The sequence below is a fragment of the Prionailurus viverrinus genome, chromosome B3, assembly GCF_022837055.1.
Source record: "Prionailurus viverrinus isolate Anna chromosome B3, UM_Priviv_1.0, whole genome shotgun sequence".
Classification (NCBI taxonomy): Eukaryota; Metazoa; Chordata; class Mammalia; order Carnivora; family Felidae; genus Prionailurus; species Prionailurus viverrinus.
In genome coordinates this window covers 58680157-58702062 of record NC_062566.1, presented here as the reverse complement: position 1 = coordinate 58702062, position 21906 = coordinate 58680157, and the positions used below count along the sequence as shown (strand labels likewise).

At 42.9% G+C, this 21906-nt stretch overlaps 1 protein-coding gene across 2 annotated transcripts in view; it reads right to left on the bottom strand.

Annotated features, from left to right (window-relative positions):
* Window positions 1–8873: 8873 nt before the first annotated feature.
* GPR176 (G protein-coupled receptor 176) overlaps window positions 8874–21906 on the bottom strand; it is a 124066-nt gene continuing 111033 nt past the window's right edge. The window contains exons 2-4 of one of the 2 annotated variants that reach the window (XM_047864588.1): window positions 18771–19023; window positions 12272–13325; window positions 8874–8999 (exon numbers count right to left, since the gene is read on the bottom strand). In XM_047864588.1, the coding sequence (XP_047720544.1) occupies window positions 8928–8999; window positions 12272–13325; window positions 18771–19023 (1379 nt within the window). In that variant the 3' untranslated portion in view covers window positions 8874–8927. Of the gene's footprint in view, window positions 9000–10360; window positions 13326–18770; window positions 19024–21906 lie in introns of those variants that run through there. The other variant, XM_047864589.1, reaches the window with a different exon arrangement.

Sequence of the window (21906 nt, the reverse complement as noted above, 5' to 3'; positions counted from 1 at the left end):
CAACATAGAAATGTTGCTGAAGAAATCCCCTGATGTCAAGGTGAAACCAAAAGCAGGAAATGCGAGCACTGTGTCAGAAGTTAAGGTCAACATTCTCGGAACCTGGATTGGAGCATGTCACAATCTGATTTGTCAGTCTTGCGTGGCACTGGTGCCATTTTCCACATGTGTGTTCCCGGCCCTGTCTGCTGCTGAGTCATTCTTGCAAATAAAATAAATATTAATTAGTTGATATTCATGGTATATTTTATACAAATTCTATGAATTGTGTTCCAAGAAATAGCAAGTTTTGACTCAAAAGTGAGTCCTTCAATTGGCAATTCCCACCCTATGATTCTGCAAAGTGCTGTTAACCTCACTTGAAGACTTGTATGTTAGGTTATTCAAATGGTACCCAATCATGTTCTCTGTGTTCTCCAGTGTTTGAATATTTGCTATAGGCTACAGTTCTTGTAGCCACTTATAAACACTTCTATAAAAATGATTCAGATAGCATGATAACAAGAATATGAAGAAGGTTGAAAATATTTTAAGAGTAACTTAAGGCTTTGAGAATTGCTGGAAATTTTGATTTCTTGTTTCTGCATCCCAAAGATCAATATGTTGAGAATTTGGAACACTATTTTTTGTTGTTGTTCCTCCAAGATGGAATAAGCTCCCACCACTCCCCCAACCCCCACCACGTGCATGCGCACACACACACTCAAACACACTCCAGCCCTCTGCTTCCTCTGCCAGGAATACAGTTGCCCAGCTATCCACATGGCTCACTTCCTCTATTCCCTCAGGAATAGAGCCTGCTTCCTCAGGCAGTTCTTTCCTGACCACCCTATATAAAATAATAATCCCCAGCTCCACATTCCCTATCCTCTGTTCCCTTCACTCTGTTTAGTTTTGTTCATTTGTTGTTTTTTTATATAAAGAGGAGAGATGACATCATTTGTATTCTGATACTAAATAGCTGGGTTATCTTGGGTTAATCTGTTAACCTTTCATGGGCCATAATTTCCTCATTTGAGAAATGTGGACTAGTTTTTCTGTTGCTTTAAATTTTTTGTATGCTTTTTTTTTTTTTTTTTTTGAGAGAGAGAGAAAGAGAGAGACTGAGTGCCAGTGGGGGAGGGGCAGAGAGAGAGGGAGTTACAGAATCTGAACCAAACTCCAGACTGTGAGCTGTCAGCACAGAGCCGGACTCAGGGCTTGAACTCACGCACCTCTAGACCATGACCTGAGCCAGCTGGATGCTTAACCGACTGAGCCACCCAGGTGCCCCAAATGGGGACTAGTTTTACCGTTCTTAACTCTACTGCATTCGAATCACCTGAGGAGATTTCATAAAATACTGATTGTGGGGCTGTATCTGAGAGCAAATGAACCTAAAATTCTAGGGCTTCTCAAACTTTAACGTGCAGATAAATCAACTGAGGCTCTTGTCAAATGCTGATTCGATGTGTCAGGTGGGACCCAAGATTCTAACAGGCTCTCATGTGATGCCAATGCTTCTTATCCACTGGCTACTCTTAGAGTAGCTGGACACTAAACAAACTCCAAGTGTCTGCACAATTGTAATATTCTGTGAATAAAGGCCATTCTTTCCATTTGTATTTTTGGTGACTAATGGTGCTCTTTAAGAGAATAACACATTTCAGATTTCTTGGGGATGTGGGGAGAGAAAATCAACTTAAGAAAAATCAAGGCTATGACCCATCTGCCTTTTTTTTTTTTAACTTTTGCTTTTAAAATATATACAACAGGAGATACCTAAGAAGCAAGTGAAAAGAAAACTCAGGCTCAATAGAAACAGTGTTTCTTCACTGTAACTTTACCATTACCAGTAAGTCCCCACTGACTTCATTTCGCAGGAAACTCATCTCATTTTCTGTCATTGTCACTTTCTTTATTTACCTCCTGCTATTACCTGTGAACTGCAGAGAGGTTATATGCGCCTTGAGGGCAAATTTTAACAAATTGTATATGTCGTGTCTGTGTCTTTGTTGTTAATTTCCTGACTAATGTCAACTATTGCAGGTGACGCCCTCAAAACGGCTCATATTCAGATACGTCAGAGAGCACCCTGTGCTGTTTTCTGAAGTGTTGTGTTCAAAAAGCAGACAGGGGTGCCTGGGTGGCTCAGTCGGCTGAGTGTCTGACTTCAGCTCCAGGTCATGATCTCTCAGTTCATGAGTTCGAGCCCCACATCGGCCTCTGTGCTGACAGCTTAGAGCCTGGAGCCTGCTTCAGATTCTCTGTCTCCCTCTCTCTCTGCTTCTCCCCCACTCATGCTCTGTCTCAGAAATAAATAAACATTAAATTTTTTTTTTAATTTAAAAAAAATTCCTAAAAAAACAAACAAAAAGCACAGACACATTCTAGAAAGTATTGAAAGCCTTTCAATAATTCATGAAGATTTCTCCTAGAGTCAAGATATTTTAAGTTAAAATGTCCCTGTCTCATTACAGGTTGGTGACCTAGGGCGGTGTTGGTTTCAAAGTTGGTTTTCGTTTTCAATCTCTCTCTACCCTTGACCTTCTCCTGCTAAGAGGAGTCAGATTTGAATGAATGAGAGAGAGCCCGCATTGTATTCCATCTGGGACCCAGCTGCCATTCCAGCTTTGTTGCCCCAATTTCCCTTTTCTTACCATAAGCTTCAGCAAAATGTGACGGCACACTTGGGAGTGGAACCTCATTAAGCCTCCTATCATACATTCTATAAACTAGACTCAATAGCCATTTCTTTTGGAAGGCAGTTAAAAGCGTGTGCCGCTGAACAGCTCCCATATCCTGTGAGTTTATGGCTCAGTGTTATTTAAAAATAACATTTACTGAGCATTTAGGACATACCTTAGATGTATCATCTCACTTCATAACATCCTATGAGGTGGCACTATTATTATGCAGATTTATAGTTGAGAAGCAGAGCACAGACAGGTTAAGTAATTTTTCTGAGGTCACTCAGAAACGAAGACTGGTACTGAGGTTCCAAGCCAGTTCCAAAAGCCTGCTCTCTTCACCTCCTTACTGGACTAAATTCAAGAAAAGAGGCTATTTGTATCCACTAGATGGTGCTGACTGTCTGTTAAAAACAAAACTCTCAGCAATTCGCTTTTCTTGGATTTTTAGGTGTGATTCAAGAGGCCGCTGCACCCAAATATCCTGTATGTTTGAACTGTGTTCGGATCCATCTTTAAATAGACATCCAAACTGGAAAAGTAAAAATTAAATCTCAAAAGAACAGAATTGGTTTTTTTTTAATAACTTAGTGTATATTATTACTATCTAATATCGAATAACCATTAGTGACTTTGAAAGACTGAAGTTCTCATACCTTTGTATTTATATAAAATCTGCAGACTTAAAAAGAAGTCCATATTTTATTTCATTTGCCCCTTTTATATGGACTGCACTCCCTCCCACACCTCCCAATCCTGCTCGGCCACGGTGCCATCCACATAACCAAGAGACGTGAACAGGGAAGTAAATAAAGCCTTAAAGAACGAACAGTAAGTTCTGAAGCAGGTGACCCTATTTTTACTCAAAGTAAAATGCACTTTAAGTTTAGTACATGCTTAGTATATTTCTAGTACTTCAAAGTTATGAAATAAATTTCCTAAAAATGGATTCTCAGATTTTACTGTTTATAGGGATTATTTTATGTTTTATTTAAAATGTTCATTATAGGGGCACCTGGGTGATTCAGTCAGTGGAGCACCCAGCTTGGGCTCAGGTCGTGGTCTCAAGGTTCATGAGTTCAAGCCCAGCATCAGGCACTACACTGGCAGCTCAGAGCCCGCTTTGGATTCTCTTTCTCTCTCTCTCTCTCATAAATAAATAAACATTTTTTGGGGCGCCTGGGTGGCGCAGTCGGTTAAGCGTCCGACTTCAGCCAGGTCACGATCTCGCGGTCCGGGAGTTCGAGCCCCGCGTCAGGCTCTGGGCTGATGGCTCGGAGCCTGGAGCCTGCTTCCGATTCTGTGTCTCCCTCTCTCTCTCTGCCCCTCCCCCGTTCATGCTCTGTCTCTCTCTGTCCCAAAAATAAATAAACGTTGAAATAAATAAATAAATAAATAAACATTTTTAAAAAATAAAATAAAATGTTCAGTTTAGTCCCTATTCCTTGACTTTGTAGGTCTGGGGTCAAGCGCAGGAATCTGCATTTTAACAAACCCCTTGGTGATCCTGGTGCAGTTGAACCATGAATATGCTTTGAAAACCACTAACTTAAAAACCTTGTTTCAAAGAGTATATGGTGATGAGGCCACTTCTCTGCGAGGCACCATGGACCCCCCTAGAGCTGCCCAACCCAGAGACATTCAGTACCTCCTTGGTAAATATTAATCAAGAAAACTGGAGAATGTTCTCCCTTCCCATTTCCTTGATTCACAACACTTTCCTCCCTCTTCCCGTCTATCGTGGAGTGCTTCGCAGCCTGAAGTGCTAGTTAGAGAATGTCCCCCTTTTAAAAATCGAGGGGGAAGTAAGTTTGCCATTTGTCAGTATCTTGTTAGCCTAAATACATAATGATATCCCTTGAAATTTTTAAGCGAAAGGAGTTAACCCAGGTGTTGTCATATGACCTTGTTTAACTTGTTCAAATGATATGAGTTTCGGCATGGGGGAGGGGTTGCGGAGAAAACTAAACTATGCCAGGAGATCGTGGAGATGCATAAAAATCAACACACAGGGGCTCCTGGGTGGCTCAGTCAGTTGAACGACCGACTTCAGCTCAGGTCATGATCTCATGGTTTGTGAGTTCGGGCCCCATGCGGGGCTCCGTGCTGACAGCTCAGAGCCTGGAGCCTGCTTGAGATTCTGCGTCTCCCTCTCCCTCTGCCCCTCCCCTACTCATGCTCTGTCTCAGAAATAAACATTAAAAAAAATTTTTTTTTTAAATCAACATACACACACACAAACAGTGCGGCTTTACGTTCATGACCCAGAAAGCTAATAGAGGCTTTTTCTTTTTAAGATAGTAAGACAAATAAATCATGAAGACATCTTCTAAAATCCAGAATGTTTTTTGATTTTTTTTTTTTTTTAATCTCAGTTCTGCCCTCCAGAGATCATCTCTGCCAAGTGAGTCATTCACCAGTAAGGGAGAAATCTGTTTCTCTTCTCAGAGAATTCCCTCGCAGTGACAGGCTGCTTCATTCTCCAGTTATATTGCTGGCTCCAAAGTTTGGTCACCTGCAGCAAGTCTGGATCTGTAAAGAATTCAAGAGTTGCCAGAACGTTCCCGAGGCTAGCCGCAGTTTCCATTGCTGGATGCCAGGTGGGATTACAGTGTTCTACTCCTGGCATGTTGCCTCCACCAGCGGGATGGGTGAGACACTGCTTGTGCCCAGTAGCTGAAGAGAAGTTTAGCAATTTCTCTGTGGCAATCAATCCTGGGTGCTGAACCCTACTGCTTCTGACCATTATCCATGCATTGAGTGTCATGCTTCATTCCTATCTTTGATTCCAAACCGTAACTTCTATATTGAGCTAGGCCTCTGATCCTATAGGGTTTGGGTTTGGGGGGTTTTGTTTGTTTTATTCTTTTTTAATGTTTATTTATTTTTGAGAGAGAGACAGACAGACTGAGCATGAGCAGGGGAGGGGCAGAGAGAGAGGGAGACACAGAATCCGAAGCAAGCTCCAGGCTCCGAGCGGTGAGCACAGAGCCTAACATGGGGCTCAGACTCAACGCACGAACCGAGAGATCATGACCTGAGCTGAAGTCGGTCGCTCGACTGACCGAGCCACCCAGGGGCTCCTGTCTTTTATTTTGTTTTGTTTTAAATCGGGTCTCCCGCTCTATGTATTAAAATGCATTTTTAGTATATAAATTATGTAAATCTTTATTATTATGTAAATCTTTATTTTAGCACAAAAGAAAGTTAAAAGGGATTCACATACCTTTCTAGAAATGTATTCAAACCAAACTTTAAGGATCTTAAGCGGCAATGTGGAAAGTTTTCTCAGGGTTAAGGTCTCAGAGATAAAGAAGAAATCAGTAACTAAGCACAGGGTGTTGTTCTTAGCAGCCAGGCTGACATCCTGGATTTCTTAGCATCTCACTTACTTCTAACACAATCCCTTTTCTTAGCTCATATCCAAAGGGACATTTCCATCTGAACATGCAAGGTGTTTATTACACTAGGAACTACTCAACATTTTGGTGACTATCGGATTTCTCGTTTAAACTTCTTTCTTCTGTGAGCATCCAAACTCCTTATTTAACAGAAGCTGATCTGTTTTCCCTTCAGTTTGTCGTAACAAACTGGAATGTTCTCATTTGGCTGAAAATGTGTTTTGTGACTCGTACACTGACATAAAATCATTTTAGATCATGCATCCCTCCCTGGTTTCTCATCAGGTCTCTGCAGAGTTGACCGGGGCCTGGCCTTTTGACCTCCCTCCACCTGTGTCTTCACCTAGTGAAATAAGGGCTGGATAAAGGCTTCTAAGCATACTTTGAGCTCTGAGGCTCTGTGATCACCCAATTGGAGCAGACTTGGCTCCGTCTGGAAATGACCTGCTCAGGTGTCCCAGCCTCAACTGCAATGATACGCTTACCGACATAAGAGACACCCGCTCAACAGGCTCGACAGCAATAGCTGCTTGTTTAGCAACATCTGGGCAATAGTAACAGCCATCTGTCTTGTCCTCTGCAACCTAGAAGCAAAGAATTAAACAAAGCAAAACAATAGCTATGGCCTATTTTTATAGCATGATGCAATAGGATGAACTGAAAATTGGTTTAGGTTTTAATGAGATTTGGACTTGCATCCCCCTCTACTGTTGCCTTCAGAAAGACAAGCCTCTGGAGGCACCTGGGGCACTCAGTCAGTTGAGTGTCCGACTTCGGCTTTGGTCATGATCTCACAGTTCAGGAGTTGGAGCACTGCATGGGGCTCTGTGCTGTCAGCTCAGAGCCTGGAGCCTGCATCAGATTCTGTTTCTCCCTCTCTCTCTGCCCCTCCCCCACTCATGCGTGCGTGTGTGTGTGTGTGTGTGCGCGCGCGCGCGCGCGCGCGCGTGCTCTCTCTCTCTCTCTCCATCTCTCTCTCTCTCAAAAATAAACATTAAAGCTCCTGGGTGGCTCAGTCGGTTGAGCCTCCAACTTCGGCTCAGGTCATGATCTCACAGTTTGTGAGTTCGAGCCCCACGTGGGGCTCTGGGCTGACAGCTCAGAGCCTGGAGCCTGCTTGGGATTCTGTGACTCCCTCTCTCTCTGCCCCTCCCTGGCTCATGCTCATTCTCTCTTCTCTCTCCCTCTCTCTCTCCCTCAAAAATAAATAAACTTAAAAAAATAAGAAAGACAAGCCTCTTCACTTCCCCAGGCTTCAATTTACCAGGCTGTCTATTTACTAATGGGAAGGTAACTCCTGAACACTTTCCCTTACTTTAATAGAAATAGAGAAATTATAATATTCTTGAGATTCTATATTGAATGTTTCGCTGCAATTGTTAATAAAATGAGTATTCTTATTTCAAATAAAAGCAGCCTTCCGATCTATATTGGAGAATGCCATTTGTCTCCCATGTTTTACTACGGATGACTTGGTGTTTTTGTGAAAATTGCCAACTATTTTCTTGATACGAATCTAGAGATCGTTACCTTGGCCCCAGTTGGGGGGCCATCTTGTATCCAGGTGGCACACTGGCATTCATATTCCTTTGTCTGCCTTTCACTGGTCACGTAGTCAGAGTCAAATCCTCCAGCAAACTAATTCTGGGCGAGTGAGTTTTTTAGCCTTTCTCTAATCGTGTCTCTCGATCTCGACAGGGGCAGGACTAGGTGGTCACATGAATCCCTTCCAACTCCTCCCATCCACTCCCTTGACACAGTGTCTGCAGTAAGGGGGATTTCCCAGTGCTGGGCAGCAGTTGCCCATCTGGAGTAAGTAGCAGATAAGCAAACAGAAAGCCTTAGTCAGGAAATTATTTCTTCATCATCTCAACAGGCCGCCTACTGAATTATTTATATTTCAGCCTGAAAATGACACTTAAAGGCACTGGTTTCCACTCCCCACATCTTGCTTATGGGTTAGGCATTTTTTAAAATCATGAGTCCTGGTCCAAGGTCTTAAAAAAATATATCAATCTCCTGGGCCCCGATTTTTTCGTTTTAAATTATAACAAGGCTAAGATCCTCCATATTCTAAGTGCTAGGATTGTGTGAGGTAAATGGGCATTTCATGGAGAAAGAAACTTCCTGAATTTAGAGAAAAACCTTGCATAGAACCATCCACAGAACAAAATCACTAATGAAAATGCACGTTCTCAGAGAAACGTACTTTTCACTTTCCTTCAGCCCCTCTTCTTAGCACTTGTGCATTTACTGCCGTCTGTCTCTTGTGGGGGATTTTTCTCTCCCCTAAGCTGTCTAGAGGGCAGAAACCGTATCTTAAATACTTTATACTCTGCTATAACAACATTGCTAAATGCAGTAATATTTACTGTCATGAACGAATGAATCTTGTTAACATTTCATGTACTCGCAGAAGACAGTATCAAGTGTCCCTGCGGGAGCGTGGGCAACGGGTGAGAATGATTTGACGGCAGTGACTCTTAAATGAAACTAAGGGTAACCTCGGTGCAGAAATAACCAGGAGGACACGAGGCAGAAGACGATGTCTGTGATTACTCTCAGCCGAGTGATCTGAATCTTGGCATTCCATTAAGGGTTTCTTCACATGTACTCTGAACGGAATTACTCCACCATGAAACAGGGAAAAATCACGAAGCAGAAGGAAATTGGAGAACTAACATTGAGAAAAACAGCTGTCAGGCTTTAAAGGTTTTAATCCAGTCCCCAGTACAGTTTAATAATATGTGCCAAGTGGGTATTCAAAAATAACCGTAATAATGGAGGATGATAATGTGCATCAGTACTTTGGAGGGTGCAGTGGAAGAATTGGGCCTTAATGCCTTCAGTCCTGCTTTTAGCTCTGTCTCGAACTTGCTTTGTCTCCGAGGGCTAATGACGTGGCCATCTGTACCTCTAGTTTCCCCATCTGCAAAATAAAGATCGTATCATTTCCTACCGAAAGTCTGCGGGCTGTGCTTTAATATCCTCCAGGGAAACATCATATATAAATACAAAGTAGGCATCGAGAAGCCAAATGCTACCAAAGGAATAAACTTTAAGGCAGAGGGTATTGTAAGTTAAAACTAATTGAGATTTTCTAAATAATATTCTAATGACTTAAAGTAGTTAATGCAAAGGCACTTACATTATGTTCACCTTAGATATTATTTTTTTCAATGTTTATTTATTTTTGAGAGAGAAAGAGCATGAACGGAGGAGAGGCAGAGAGAGAGGGAGACACAGAATCTGAAGCAGGCTCCAGGCTCTGAGCTGTCAGCACCAGAGCCCAACACAGGGCTCGAACTCATGAACCGTGAGATCATGACCAGAGCCAAAGTCGGGCGCTTAACCGACTGAGCCACCCAGGCTCAGTGCTGACACCTTAGCCCCACTTTAGATATTTTCTTAAGTAGATGTAGACATCAATTATAAATAAGTAAACAAACTCCGGAATAGTTTAATTCATTAAACTTGATATTTTTGTATAAATCTAAAATATTAAGTGGGCTCTAAATTTCTGAAGCAAACTAGCATTACTTAAACTTGCTCTTAAAAAATAGCAATAATTCTTAACTGCACTGTAATAAATACACCCCCAAAAAAGAAAGAAGAAATAGTTCTCCTAGTTACTGAGGAAATATGAGCGCGGGGGGGAAATAGAATTGAGAACACCCTATAATTGCCTAGTGCCTAGAGCCGAACCAAAGGAATTCTCTGAGCAAACTGACATTATTTGAGCATACCAGCCGAGAGCCATTGGCTACTCTGGCTCTGAAAACCTAAATGGCCTATTTTTCTCAAATCCCTTTAATGATGCGTATGGTTTCTTCTCCTTTCTTTTGTTCAGTCTGATGGTATGCTGCAAAATCCGGAAGTTTTTAAAAGTTGATTTGTATTTTTATCTAGATATGTAGAATGTTTTAAAATATAACAAAAAGGCTTAAAACAAACAAAGCAGTCCCAGAGACCAGGACCTGCCATAATTTTAGCTGTTGGACAGTCACACATCTCCGTTACTTCTAAGTATGTGTATTCTACTCTCTTCCGCACTACCCATTTTGGACATAATTTGCCTCTTGTCAGGGTAGATGAGGATTGCTGTCTCCTACAATCATCCCGTCTACTTCTCCTCTACCTTCCCACTATCACGGTAATTTTGATTAACTCAACATTCATGGTTTACATTAATATGCCCACCTGAGAGTGAAAAGAAGAAACAAAAAAAATAGCTCATTAAACTTTTTTTGAGTTCAGAAACGACTTTTCAGTTTTTTATTAAAATGTAATTCTTCAAAGACTATAGAAATATACCTGGCAATGACCTGTTAGAAGTCAACCATCTGCTTCAAACATACATAAGAAAGAACTACCCAATTGTGCCTCACCCGAATGCATTAGTTGTACATATATATTATCAGAACAACACCAAAGTGGCTACGTTTGACAATTCTTCCAAAGTAGACACAATTTTCTGACAGATTACGTTTTTTCCTTGGTGGAAATTGTAACGATTGGGAAGGTTTTGAATGATAAGCTTGAAGGGTCACCATTAACTACCAGGGCACAAAGCTATAGGTAGCATGCACAAAGGGCTGGGGGCAGGGGGCACACGGAGAGGATGTGGCAGTCCCCTGTTTGTGCTAAGAGCGCACGACACTGCAAGGAGACAAAACACAAAGAGGGAGGATTTCCCTCTTCCGAGGAAGGGACTTTGGGTTCATACTCTGGAATCACAAGACACCACACCACACCAGACATCACAAGAAACTCCCCACACATAGTCTGAGCTTCCGCCGAGGGCCAGGGGGCCCGTGTGGTTAAAGGAGGGGTTCCGTGAGGACCACTGCCCTTGGAATCGGAAGGAAGGTTGCCAGTGAGAATGCCTACTTTCACTCAAGCTTGCTCAAGGCACTGGATGGTCCTCCCCACATACTATTAACAAGAACAAAATGTCCTAGAGAGAACAGTGGAGCTGGCACTTGATTTGCCCTCATTAAAAGTAGAGTGTCACCTGTGGTTGGAATTCAGCCTGGTGAATCTACCCCAAAATGGACTTGAATTGCTTATAAGAGCCCCCAGGAGGCTAACCTGTTGAGGACACTGTCCTCCTCCTCCTCTATGCCCTTGGACTCCTGCTAAAACTTTGCCGGAAAAGAGGAAGTGAAGAGCTCACCTGGGCTAGGTGCTGCCTTGGCATTTAAAATGATTAAATCTTTCTCCCTGTCTCGTTCCTCTTTTGTGTCCACAATGCAGGGAGAACCATAGTTGTGCAGAGACTGAAAACGAGACTGGCCACACCTGGGTTCTGGAGTCCTCATCAGAAGGAAGCCATCTTTGTTAGACTTCTCTCCCTCTTTTGGGCAGAATCCCCTTTTCCTAATCAGGTATTTTTAGCTTGATGTTTCCAGAGGATCCAGTTTACACTAACTCTGCATTTTTAAATTACCTCTGAATCCCGAGAGTTTGCACAAGATCATCTTTTTCAATGCACTTCACTTCTACTGATTGCGACATAGCCCCTTTCACACGAGATCAACATCGGAAGAGAGAAGACTACAGGGTACGGACATTTCTGTCTTTCTTCTCTACCTCTTAGCTTCTCTCCCCTTGGTTGAAAAATGCAATTTAATGGGGCAAGACCTGGTAAAGTGCTTGTAATATTAAACATTTTTAATACTTGTCATAGTTGAGTGAATCAAATGGGCATTTTCTTTGTGGCCACACCCCTCCATAATTATCTTGGGCTTCCCACAGAGGGCCCCTACTCCCTTTGAGCTCACAGATGTTCTTCTCTCCCTATATTTCTGCTGGGTCCTCAGAAAATGCACATGGAGGGCCCATTCCAAGCAAGGCCCTTTCCACACCGTCCAGCTTTCGTCTCCACAGAGAGGAACGCCAACTTTATACCAAGGACACACATCACTGAGATAAATATATATACTCCCTCAATAAAGAGGACAATTGATTTTGTATAGGTTTCCCTCTCATTCCAAAAGCATTTGGCCCACACAGGAGGAGTCAACCCGTAGTTGGCTGCAATGAGATCACACAAATCGCAGGGCCGGCCAGAGTGAAGGGAGGGCAGGGGTGCGGGAGCTCCCTGCTGCTTCCAGGGATTTACAATCCTTACTAGGAATCCACCTTCGGGAAAATGCTCACTTTATTGTTTCTGCTCATCTTCCGCTCCACCCTGCCTACCTTGGGCATCTTTGTCTGAATAAGCTCCTCTGGGGTGTTACCCAAGGGGGGAAGCAGCCGCTTCTTGCTGTTTCGGGTCTCCGAGAGCCACTGGGGAGGCAACTCGAAAGGCCCAAAGCCAAATTGCAGAGAATACTTGTCGGGCAATGTTTCAGGTTCCGCAGGGGCCGCTGGCGCCACCTGGGATACAGAGTCCGCCGCGCCCAGGAGCTGCCTAGGAGGCGCAAACTGGGGCTCCCCCTCGCCCTCCAGGCAGGTGCTAAGTATCTCCTTGGCCTGGAGGTCGGCTGAGCCAGTGTACTTGGCTTCACTCTCTTCCTCATCCTCCGTGGGCTTAAAGATCTGCTGCTGCCCAATGTGGAACATCTCCAGGAGCTGGCTGCCCGAACGCAGGCTGGGCTCCAGGCTGGCGTCAGCCACCCCACCCGCTGCGCCCACCACATTACGGCGACTGTACCGGTGATGCAGCTGTATCAACGTGCCTACCAAGCACTTGCGGACGGATTTGTTCACAGTAAGAAAGAGCACAGGGTTCGCCAGCAGAGAGACTTTGGGCAGCCAAATGGCAGTGAGCAGCAAGAAGACAGACGTGTCGGGGACGTTGAGCACAGTCTGGTAGACAACCAGGGTGGCGTAGGGCACACTGCATAAGATGAAGACCATCACCATGGAGAGCAGGGTGGCGTGCAGCTCTGCCTCGCGCTGGGAGGCATAGGGGATAGAGATGGTGTTCTGCGGGGTCCGGAGAGCTGCTATGATGACCTTCTTCTTCTGGCTAGCGCTCAGGGCCCGTCGGATCAGTATCAAGAAGAGGAAGACCACAGCCACGGGCACGATGACAGTAGTGATGTTATAGATCAGCACGTAGACCAGGTGGCCCAACGAGTTGCTCCAGACTTCAGTGCAGGTGGACATGGCATAGATGTCGGCCACATTGGTCACTGCGAACACAGGAATGCTGGCCACCACGGCATGGGCCCAGATGTACATCACCAGTTCGCGGGACTTGGCATCAGATATCTTTCTCTCCAGCGGATAAAGAACTGAGTAGTACCTGCAAAATGCGCAAGCAAAATTCATTTCACAGGAGAAGATACTGTTTACATTCGGGGAATCTACATCCCCAAAAGTAGGCGAGAGGGGCAAAAATGAGTCAAGTTCTTTTATCCTGCCTAAGATACACGGGACCACTGGAGGAATTAGGAAGTCAGAACTTGGGGCACCTGGGTGACTCAGTTGGTTAAGCCTCCTGCTTTGGCTCGGGTCACGATCTCACAGTTCGTGAGTTCAAGTAACTCATAGGGCTCCCTGCTCTCAGCCTGGAGCCTGCATTGGCTCCTCTGTCCCCCTCTCTCTCTGCCCCTCCCCTGCTCACACTCTCTCTCTCAAAAATAAATTTAGAAACATTTTTTTTAAAAAGTTAAAAAAAAAAAAAAGGTTGGGGCGCCTGGGTGGCTCAGTCGGTTGAGCGTCCGACTTCAGATCAGGTCATGATCTTGGGGTTTGTGGGTTCTAGCCCCAGGTCAGGTTCTGTGCCGACAGCTCAGAGCCTGGAGCCTGCTTTGGATTCTGTGTCCTCTCTCTCTCTGTTTCTGCTTTGCTCACATTCTCTCTCTCTCTCTCTCTCCCAAAAATAAATAAAGATTAAAAAAACATTAAAAAGAAAAAGGAAGTTAGACCTTAAGTTTTGAGGACTTTCCCACATAATAGAAGTACACTAGGCCAAAAAAAGTACCTTTTCAAAAAATGAGCAGAGAAGAGCCCTGTCATATAGGACTCTCAAGACTATAAGGAAAACAAGTAAATCATTTCATTTCATAGCTAGTTATAAATATTGCCACTAGCATTAGATCCCAAAGAGTGCCTTCAATATAAAGGATGTCTCCCCTCTACGTAAAGACATCTATTTTTTCAATTTAACGGTAAAGGGTAACTTGTAAAAAAATCTTACAAGGGCTAGAAGAGTATAAGTGCAAGTTTCAAAGCCACTAAGAGAAAGAAATTTGTGTACAGATATATCCAAAGCAGCCTTGGGCCACAGTGCACGCATGGATATCATTAGCATTTACAAGCCGCCCAGGGCAGATGAGCCCCATGTGAAGGACGGACTCTGACAAGGTCCTTGCACAAAATCAATTCAACTGACAAAAATTGTTCCTGCTCAATAGCCATTGTTCCCATGATAATCACTCAGTGACCCTAAGAACAACTACGTCTAAAATGCCTGCACGATTAGATTTTTGTTAAAATCAGATCAGCCCTTTCTTCCTTCAAGCTTTAATGTGATCAGAACTGCAAAAGCACTTTGTTTCAATATCACCAACGATTTAGGGAAACTGAGTAATTCTTCAGACCCTAAAAACCATATCTGTCATGAAAGGGCTGCCACCAGCCATCAGACCTATGGTGAGCATAGGTCTCTGTGGTCAGCTAAAGCTGGAGTCGACCTTCCACCTCTATTAACATTCATCACTTATGGGGTCACATAAGCATGCGTGCCTCCCTGCCACAAGGATCTCTGAGCACCACCTATATGCCAGGTACTGCACCAGGCACTAGGTTACAAAGATGAAAAGACACACAGGAACATCCCTAAACTCCATGCGGAAAAAAGGCATGCAGATGAGCAATTATGACAGGAGATGATGGCTCTTCTAGGGGTGTGCACGAAGGAGGTACCGGAAAAGGAGCACCTGGGAAAATGTCAACAGAAGGTGACACTGTGGTGGAGTCTGACAGGGGACAAGCTGGGGGGAGAATGTTCCAGGCTGAGGGAGATACGATATAAGCACATGACCATGGATGATCAGGCATGGATGGAATGTGGTGAAATGTGTTCTAGATCTCTTTCTGGGAGGGAAAGAAAGAGAAAGAATTACATAACAAAGAGTTATGCATGCCCTCAATGTCTTTCTCTGAGTATGCATACATTTCTAATCACAACTCATCAGTCCACTGTAAAGGTGTTGTGCCCACACATGAACACATTCCCATTTAGCAACTGACAGGTAACAAGACCAGGCTCCCACTGTGTATTGGAAAAGCACACAGGCTCGCTATAAATCATTTTGTTAATGTTTACATCACTAGAAGATGATGTAGGAAGTGGCCTCCCAACTAACTTGCTGACTCAGGGCCATGACACAAATATCTGAGAAAGAAGTGAGAGAAAGGATTGTCTTCCCTTCATCTTCATGCACGCCCTACTTACACTGGACAGTAATCTGTTTCTCTATATGATAAAATAGGATTTTTTTTACCAGTCTTTTTTTTCCTACTAAAACAACTTATGTACTTTTGTTTTTTTAAATCATAGCAAAAATACAATCGATTTTTGGCTGAAAAGAGAATAAGGATTTCTTATTGTTTACATATTTTCTTGTCTAACACTGAGGGCCCAGAACCAACCCTCGGGGATTACTGCATAGCTTCCAGGCACGATGGCAACATGTTCAGAATCCTGTGTTCACACTCTTACTGCATCCTATTGTAAAAATCTTCCAGGGCTCATAGCAGCATGATGCACAATAGCCAGAAAGTGGAAACAACCCAGATGCCTGTCAACTAGTAAATGGGTGAACAAAACATGGCATATCCACGCAAGGGAATATTTATTCAACAATAAAAAAAAAAAAAAAAAAAGAATGGAGCAAAATTTTAAGAGTAGATTCTGAGAGTTCTCCTCGCAAGGAAAAACACCACATTTTTTTCTTTTCGTTTTTGGGGGGTCGGGGAGTTTCTGTACAAGACAATGGATGTTAACTAAACTTACTCTGGCAATCATTTCACAATATACGTAAACCCAGTCATTCTGCTGTATACCTTGAACTTCTACATTGCTATACATCAATTATATCTCAACAGAACTGGGGATAAAAGGGATGAAGCCGTAAAGCTACTGCATGGATGAACCCTGAAAACATTAAGCTGAGTGAAGGAAGCTCGACACAAAACAAGTCGAATGACTCCACAATAAGATATGTCCACAAAAGCAACAAATAGAGACGGAAGGTAGGTCAGTGGTTGCCTTGGTGCATAGGTGGGAAAAGGAAGTGGCTGTAAGCGAGCAGGAGGTTTCTTTTTAGGGACATGGAAATGTTCTAAATGTCAGTTGCGGTGATGGCTGCACCTCTCTGTAAAAATACGAAGATTCATTAACTTGTACACTTAAAATGGGTGAATTTTATGACACGTAAATAGTATCTCCACAAAACGGTTGAAGAACACTTTCAAGAAAGAAAAGCCCGGGGCGCCTGGGTGGCTCAGTCGGTTGGGCGGCCGACTTCAGTTCAGGTCATGATCTTGCTGTCCGTGAGTTCGAGCCCCGCGTCGGGCTCTGTGCTGACCGCGCAGAGCCTGGAGCCTGTTTTGGATTCTGTGTCTCCCTCTCTCTCTGACCCTCCCCTGTTCATGCTCTGTCTCTCTCTGTCTCAAAAATAAATAAACGTTAAAAAAAAAATTAAAAAAAAAAAAAAAAGAAAGAAAGAAAAGCCCATCTCGCAGACGGAAGACCTCACCAAGCAGGTGGCAGAAGGAGTGTGGGAAGGACCCCTGCTGTGAACATGGAATAGTTAAAACACAAAATGCATTAGGGCATCCACCCGGGTGTAAGTGGACTTTTCACTCCAACCTTACCCTGTTCGATTCCAGGGCTGTGCGATGGCACTTTCCAGATATTCAGAGACATCTTGCTGAGCATGGAAGAGACACGCACGGCAAAATGGCATGACATGGGGCACGTTCAGCTTGCTGAAGGGATTGAGTGACGCACATAATCTTTTTTGAATGAAAATTAGTTGCCAACATTTAAAAATAGTAAAACTCAGGGCACCTGGGGGATTCAGTTGGTAAGGCATGCCACTCTTGACCTCAGGGTCATGAGTTCAGGCCCTACGTTGGGTGTAGAGGTCATTTAAAAAATAAAATCTTAAAAAAAATAAAAATGGTAAAACTCCAGATTTCTGATTTCTCTTCTAAGAAAATAGAAAGTCCTGCCTACGGAGTCTAGATACCCACAAAGTAACAATTAGCTGCATCTGCTGGGTTACTGACCCCTATGAACAAGAATGCAGACACAAAACACCCTTGCCTGTGACATTTGGCTTTGTCACCTGCTTCTGCTGACCCTGTAGATGGTGAAATACTAGTGATAAACTCCCAAAGAGCTAGAGTGGCTCCTAGCAAGATCTGACGGTAAAATAATTGCAGACAGTATATCTAAGGAAAGCTGTGCCAATCAAAAGGGAAACCTCAAGATAAACACATATTGGTGCAGCCTTTCCAAGCACAGGCCATAAATAATTCACTTAACTTTTCTTACTACTGAGGAACCTTAGGCTCAGAAAGGTTAAGCCACTTTGCCCAAAGCAACCCAGCAAAAAAGCAGTGTGCGTAGGACTTAAAGCTAACTTAAGGCTCCAGAGCCCTCTCTCTTACCCGCAAAGTCAATGACTCCTCTTAGTACACTGGGGACTTTGTGTGACTCTGTGTCCTTCCATGCAGATGACCCTGGGCAGTTGATTCAACCAGAATTCCAGGTCTGAGGCGGAAGTGACTCCACAGATTGGTTCTGTAATCCATGCCCTCATAGATCATTAAGGAATTAAGTGTGTTTTGAACGGACAACGAGTTTAAAAATTCCAAATTCATCCAAAATGTAGTTAAATTTATCAATGGGGATAAAGCCAGAGAGCCAACACTTCCCCTCAGGAAATTTTCCTCTCTGTAAATCTTGAAATCGAAAGTACTCATGGATGCAAAATGCTTTCCAGCTTTTGTCTGCTTGTTTAGTTCTATTCTCTAAAATGTATTATTATCTGAAATGGTCTTCACTAAGTGCTATCAACAAAAAGAGAAGACAGGAAGCTGTTGATTACTGAAATCTTCACACTTGACCCTGATGAATTTGATCAAATTATGTATGATGGCAGTAGCTAAAATATGATTCATTTCCAAATGAACACCCTTACAAAGAGGATGGGAAGAGAAAACAACCACCACCACAGTATAAAGGCTTGGAACTAAATCCTCCGGAGGAATTCTGCCATTGTCTTGCCAACTCCAACTGGTTATATAGTCATTTGTTAAATAACCACTGGACTGTTCCCTTTTTCTTCCAGAAACATTTTCATCCTACATCAAAAAGCACTAATTGCAGAGTTATCAATCAGGTGCGCAATCTACTACAAATTGCAACGCCAATGCCACCAATTCCAACCACGCTGAAGCAACATCATGATCCAGTCTGCCCCAGCAACTTCATGATGTATCCCCCACAAATGCCACATCTTCTCTAAAGGTCTTATTTTCTGTAGCTGCCGTGAAATCAACATGACTTTTGTGAGTCATCTGTTTCAAACGTTCGTTCTCTTTCACTTGACCCCAAGCAGACTACAAAGCAAAGTGTGGAACACCGACTATTTGCCATTTTGCTTTGTGATGCTAATATTTCCATGCACTTGGAAAAAAAAAATGTGAACCCCTGGCTACCTGATCTTACCTGTCCAAGGCAATGGCAGGGAAGCTGAGGATAGTCACGGAGCAGAAGACTTTGTGCAAAAATTTGACGACCTTGCAGAAGAGCATGGTGTAGATCCACCAGCAACAGTGAGGACTAGTGCTAAGGATGATGTCAAAAGGCACACACACCAGGCTGGCACAAATCCCAGAGCAGGCCAGGTTTTTAATGAACCTGTTGGTGACAGATTTGAACACGGTTGTGCGGCAAGTTGACCATAACACCATGAAGTTTCCTGGCCAGATATGCAAAAAAAAAAAAAAAAAAGTTTTAAAATTAAAAATAATAAATTAAATAAAAAGAAAGAAAGAAGACAAAAAAGGAAAAAAAGAAACCGGTTAAAAAAAAGATTGAAAAGCCATTTGAGAGTTTATTTCAAAGAATCATTTAAATACTTACATACTACATTGTCAATGTGCGTAAAATTATTAAATCACATATGTACGCACCAAAAAGTCTAGGAGAAATTTTAGTGGTAAGTTTTGTTATTTAACTTTAGACTTAACAGTATAAGGTGATGATTCAGTCTCATCTGAGTATAAAGAATTTGCACTTAATCTCAGGCAGCCTACTTTTACCAAGTTTGCGAACAACCTCCATGTTGCCAAATTCTGCAAGACAAATAGGACGCAAGCCATACGTGCCATTAAAAACTTCTAGCGGCCATATTTTTCAAAAATAAAAAGAAGTAGGTGACATTTTAAGATCATACTTTATTTAACCCAGTATATCCCAAACATTATCATTTCAACATGTAATCATTACTTTCAAAAGTACTGGTGAAATATTTTTCATTCTTGTTTTTGTACCTGTTTCTGAAATTTGGTATGCACTTTTCCAGTGTTTGTTTATTGATTGATTGATTGATTGATTGATTTTTTGAGAGAGAGAGAGAGCAAACTGGGGAGAGACAGAGGGAGAGAAAGAATCCCCAGTAAGCTTTGCGCTGTCAAAGCAGAATCCAATATGGGGCACCGACCGTAAGATCATGACCTGAGCTGAAAACAAGGGCTGCATACTTAACCGACTGAGTAAGCCAGGCATGCTGGGTGTGCATTTTTTAAACTGAAACATAATTGCCATATAATATCATATTCATTTTAGGTGCCCATGGTGTACATTTTATTTTATGCTTACAACACATTTCAATTTGCACTAGTCGCATCTCAAGTCCTCAATAGCAACTTGAGGCTACCATAGAGGTTTGTACTGTTCTAGACCTCCAGCAGCAATGACACATCTTTGAGCACTTCCCTATTGCAGCTCTCACAGGCCTATACTCTCCTGGTTTTCTCCTACCCTCCCACCTCTCTCATTTTCTCAGCTACCTCTCTCCTCACTTAAAAACTGAATTATTTGGTTCTAAGAACTTGAATCGGACCACAATATTGGGAAAGGAGCACCCACACTCAATGCCTAATTGACCACACATAAGAAAATGTGTGTACATATACACTCTCTCTCACATTCTCACTCACACTTACAAGCACATGAGCATACACATGCATATGCAGACACACAAATAAACACACAACAAAGTAAGATAATTATATATTTGGTCATTTCATCCTTTTTTTTTTTAAATTTTTTTTAAGTTTATTTATTTTTTATTTATTTATTTTTTAATTTTTTTTTTTTAACGTTTATTTATTTTTGAGACAGAGAGAGACAGAGCATGAACAGGGGAGGGTCAGAGAGAGAGGGAGACACAGAATCTGAAACAGGCTCCAGGTTCTGAGCTGTCAGCACAGAGCCTGACGCGGGGCTCGAACTCACGGACAGCAAGATCATGACCTGAGCCGAAGTCGGCCGCCCAACCGACTGAGCCACCCAGGCGCCCCCGGTCATTTCATCCTATTAGCACTTTAGATTCTTTTTAGCTTCGTAAGGCATACCATGGACAAGTATACGTTTTACGTAACACACTATTCAACCTTGAGATACTTTTCATTTTAGAGATCATGTTCTAAATCACCTAATCCGGGGCGCCTGGGTGGCTCAGTCAGTTGAACAACCGACTCTGGCTCAGGTCGTGATCTCACGGTTCATGGGCTCGAGCCCCATGTCGGGCTCTGTGCTGACAGCTCAGTCTGGAGCCTGCCTCACATTCTGTGTCTTCTTCTCTCTCTGCCCATTCCCAGCTCATACTCTCTCTCTCAAAAATAAACAAACATTAAACAAAAATTTTTTTTTTTATTTAAAAAAAATTTTTTTTTCCAATGTTTATTTATTTTTGGGACAGAGAGAGACAGAGCATGAATGGGGGAGGGGCAGAGAGAGAGGGAGACACAGAATCGGAAACAGGCTCCAGGCTCTGAGCTGTCAGCCCAGAGCCCGACGCAGGGCTCAAACTCACGGACCGTGAGATCGTGACCTGGCTGAAGTCGGACGCTTAACCGACTGCGCCACCCAGGCGCCCCTGGGTTTTTTTTCAAAGAGAGCTTTTCCCCAGTACTGGAAGCAAAACATGCCAAATCACATTGAGCTCTAGTTATAACCTCTATAGAGCCCTAAGGAAATCCTTCTCTGGTCAATGATCAGTACTAGACTGCCACTCAGCTTTTCAACATGGCCTGTGGACACAGGCTGAGCTGCAGCTGTAGAAATAGCTTTTCCTACCAGAGCAGAAACACAAGACAGGATGACATCTTTCACCAATTTTTTTTTATTATCCATGCTCGTTGACTCGTGGCATCTTTCCCAGCTGCTCACCATCGTTGACAAAACAGAAAGGATAGACAGATTTTAATTAACTTTAATCCATTCATTTCCAGTTTTTAAAATGAGCTCATTCATGTAGTCACCATAGAGTTTATATTTAGCCATTGAAAGCATATATTTTGTTTTATAAAGAAGAGGAAAAAGTGAAAAATATGGTTCCTTATTGGAAGCTGCACAGGGAAGGAGAAGGCAGGATGAAACAAAAGAGAATGAAACTCAAGAGCCTTGCTTTCTGGGCTACAGTTCTGATATTCTGTAATATAGATTATACCTTGGCCATTAGGACTGCTCTAATTACTTGGGAGATCTAAAACTTCAGGGCACCATTTTTGTTTGGGGTTGTTTTTTTGTGTTTCCCAAGTGAAACACCGTATCGTGTCTTACAATTATTAAGGGA